General features: G+C 30.8%; 1 protein-coding gene across 1 annotated transcript; it reads right to left on the bottom strand.

Annotated features, from left to right (window-relative positions):
- Positions 1-2,129: 2,129 nt before the first annotated feature.
- Positions 2,130-3,472, bottom strand: LOC120069042 (protein DOG1-like 3). The gene is made up of 2 exons (XM_039020702.1): positions 3,200-3,472; positions 2,130-2,968 (listed from the first exon to the last, which is right to left on the bottom strand). The coding sequence occupies exons 1-2, from the start codon at positions 3,414-3,416 to the stop codon at positions 2,400-2,402; spliced, it is 786 nt and encodes a 261-aa protein (XP_038876630.1). The 5' UTR covers positions 3,417-3,472; the 3' UTR covers positions 2,130-2,399.
- Positions 3,473-3,707: the final 235 nt, after the last annotated feature.

Raw genomic sequence — 3,707 nt, 5'->3', positions numbered from 1 at the left:
AAAAAAGATGGAGAATGCATGTAGCCCTAATTTGAAATAACTATTTATCTTCTTATATAAACTGTCAATGGAAGAAGAACGAAGCCCTACATTTTTCAAATTCTTTCTATCAATGATGAAGAGATGAACAAAGGAAAAAGAAGAAACGAAGAAACGAAGAAGAACAACGTACCTTTTGAAGTTTGGAGCGAAATTGATGGGGAAGAAGACGGCACTGTCGGAGCTCGAAAGGGTTGGAAGTGTTTTTCGCATTTTCCGGAAGAAGATGAAGGGTTGAAATGAGGTGGCCAAACGGTTTTATATGGGCCCATGTCCATTTTAGTCTTTTCCTTTTTCTGGGCCTAAATCTTTAATATAAAAAAACTATAGTTGCAAATACTTTTATCTTATTACCTAAACTCTAATATTTATTGTAAAATAAATATTCATGCAACTCCCCCATATACCTAATTATTCCTTGTATTTACCACACTTTACAATAGGAATCAATTGTGGGGCCAATCATATCTCGTAGTCCTATTACACCCAAAAGGATCATCAATTACACCCAAAAAGGCCATCAATTCCTTTTTCATCTACCTTTTCTCTTTAGAGCTTCATATTCCTATCGAGATTTATGATTAGAGATCATATTCATGTCAATAATTAAAAAGTTAGTGTTTTTTTCTTTTATCTGCCATTTGACCCTAGAGATCCATATCCATAATTAAAATGTTGGTATATTTTTCATCTATCATTTTTCTATTGAGATCCACATCCCAATACAATTTCATAATTAGAGATTCATATTTATATTCATATCCATAATTAAATAGTTACCATTTTTTTCTTTCATCTATATTACTTTTCAGGGATTCATAAATTCATAATTAGAGATCCATATACATATCCATATTCATAATTAAAAAGTTGAAATTTATTTTTTTATCCACCCTTTCACTCGAAATCCATATCCTCAAGATTCATAGTTAGATATTTATTTCTATATCCATAATTTGAAAATGTAGCCTTTTTTTTATCCACCATTCTCTTTAGAGATCCATATTCATATATAAGTTCATAATTATATATCCATATCCATAATTTAAAAAACAATATTATTTTTTTCTTTTATGTGCTCCTTCTCTTTATACATCCATATTCATATTTAAAGAATCATAATTTGGAGATCCATATCCATAGACCATATCTATATATTTTTTTTTTTAAAAAAAAAAAAAAAAAAACATATCATTTTTATCTGCCTTTTTATTTAGTGATATATCTAATTCAAATTTTAATTGGGAAATAAATACTTAAACAAATATAACAATTTTCAAACAAAAGACTAAATTGAAAATTAGCAATTTTTTTATCCGCCCTTTCTCTCTAATTATAAGTACATGTACATCTATCATTAACTAATTTTAAGTTTCACCGCCAACAAAAGACTAAATTGAAAATTTGTAAAAAAAAATTAAAAAAAAAAAAAAAAAACTGAAAAAGGACCCAAACATTAAGACCTTACACGGAGAAAAAAGATGATAAATTTGTCCAAAGCTGCATGTAGTTATATGCATCCCATTTTCTTTAGATAGTAAAAATAACATAATAAAAAAATTAATTTTTAAAATATGCCACATGGCAGAATTTTTCTAGTATATCTAAACTGCATGAGTACACAAAAATACATACAATTTAGAGGTAGCACCGTAGTTTTTTTTTCTTTGTTATAAGACACATTCTGATACCTAAACTTTCATGAATGTAAAGATTTAGTCTAAAGTAGCAATTTAGTCCTTGTACTCAACGATTTATATTGATTTAATTCATATATTTTCAAATTTGTAACAATTTAGTTTAAGGTAATAATTTAGTCCTTGTACTCAACAGTTTATAATGATCTAGTCCCTAAAAAAAATAGTAGTATGATTTAATGAAATTTTTTACATGTGTAGGTTGATAAATCAATTGATTGGGAATCAAATTTATTTATTATAAAGACTTAGTCATTATGTAATAAAAATTGACACTTAATTACGATTAAATTTGTCATAGTAGAAACCAAAACATTATAAATTATAAAGTAACTTATTAAATTTCATGAACTAAATTGACTGTACAAATTTAAACATACGAAAACAAAATTATTACTCACTAAATTGTGGACACTAAATTGTTATTTTCATAAATTTTAGGACTACAAATGTTTTTTAGTTTTTTTCTCATACCCTGCCCTCAATACCATGGGAAAAAGAAACAGAGTAAACAACAAAAGAAGAAGCAAAAAAGCAATTGAACTCAGTGAGAAGAAACAAAACGACATAAGAGCTTAACATTCCCTCATAAACTATTGAGAGAATACACCAAAAAAGACCCAACAAAAACAATTTTACTTGATGAAAAGTTAATTCTCTTCTTTAGCGTGGATTCGAATCTCTTTTCAATCCCCACTCATGAATCCTCAAATGCAATTCTGCAGCAGCTATCAAGAAATGAACTCTTTGTGCTAATGTCAAAATCCCAATAATTTGCTTCAAAGTTGCAAGACGTAGTTCATCAGCCTTCTTCACAACTTCTTTCAAACCATCTTCTTTTCTAGCCAAAGCCGATTTGAAATCTTCCTCCATATTACTCAACTGATAATCATCTCCTCTTCCTGATGTTTCCATTTTGAACTTTGTAGCAACATGAGAAAGCTCCACCATGGATGGATCTGCTATTGTTTCTTGATATTTGGCCATATTCTCTGTTATTTCTTTCTCTTGCTTTACAATGGATCTTTGTAAGGTGTCGATTTTGACGACTTGGTGTGAGGAAAGGTCGGCAAGATCCCCTGTCGAGAGGCCATAGATTAGGTCTAGAAGACGACCCTCGAGTTGGAGGCCGGATTTGGAGTAGAGTAAATGAAAAGCCATGGTTGGTCTCCACCCTCCTAGCCATAGGAAGGCATCTTCAAATGATGATATCCATGATGGGTTTAGTATACCTGTTATGAACAGACAATCAAAGGAAAAGAAGAAAAACGTAAAACGGAGAAAAAATCAGTACAGAGATTTACGTAATTTACTATGTTAGCTATGTCTCCATGTCTCGGACAAAAAAAGAGAATAGTTATTTTTTTTATTAGAAAAAAAATACAGACGCGTGCATCTTTCTAAAATTTTAGGTCTAAACTTGAAAATAATGCATCTAGGAATGCAAGACATTCTAACAATACCCAATGCATCTTTCTCCAGCCAGTACGATTTCACCTCGTAGTAATGCTCGTAGTGTTCTATCACTCGTTTAATCAATGCCTCTGTCGCTGCCACCGCCTCGCTGTTATTGTCAATGATGTTGTTGCCTCCTTTCGCCGTGGAAATGAGCTCGCTTAGATATTGGTTTTGCTCCTTCATCCATTTCTCGAAGAATTCTCCGAAGTTTTCTTGCTCCATATTGCTGTTATTGTGATTAAAATGGGAATAAGCGTTTTCTTTATCTTCAATTCTTAGTTTTATGTTGGGTTTTATATGGATGCATGTGAGATTCAATGAAAAAAAAATTAATATAATACATAAAAGACAATAATGTTGATATCATCTACTTAGGAAATCAATTCTTACGTGAAAACAGCGGGATGAAGTTGGATGGGCTTTGGCAGATTTGCATTAAATTAATGGTTTTGTAAAAATTCGGGCTACAAGTGGTACGACTGTGGGGCCCTCTTATTTTAAATGGACATGGAA

Source organism: Benincasa hispida, unplaced genomic scaffold (assembly GCF_009727055.1).
Source record: "Benincasa hispida cultivar B227 unplaced genomic scaffold, ASM972705v1 Contig1857, whole genome shotgun sequence".
Taxonomy (NCBI): domain Eukaryota; kingdom Viridiplantae; phylum Streptophyta; class Magnoliopsida; order Cucurbitales; family Cucurbitaceae; genus Benincasa; species Benincasa hispida.
The sequence above is the reverse complement of the archived record's forward strand: the minus strand, read 5'-3'. Positions and strand labels throughout refer to the sequence as shown.

What these genes read in the sequence shown, in the direction of transcription:
- LOC120069042 (XM_039020702.1), bottom strand. Translation starts at nt 3,416, where the DNA reads ATGGAGCAAGAAAACTTCGGAGAATTCTTCGAGAAATGGATGAAGGAG. An exon ending in GCTGGAGAAAGATGCATTGG is followed by an intron (nt 2,969 to 3,199) that starts GTATTGTTAGAA and finishes TGTTCATAACAG; the next exon opens with GTATACTAAACCCATCATGG.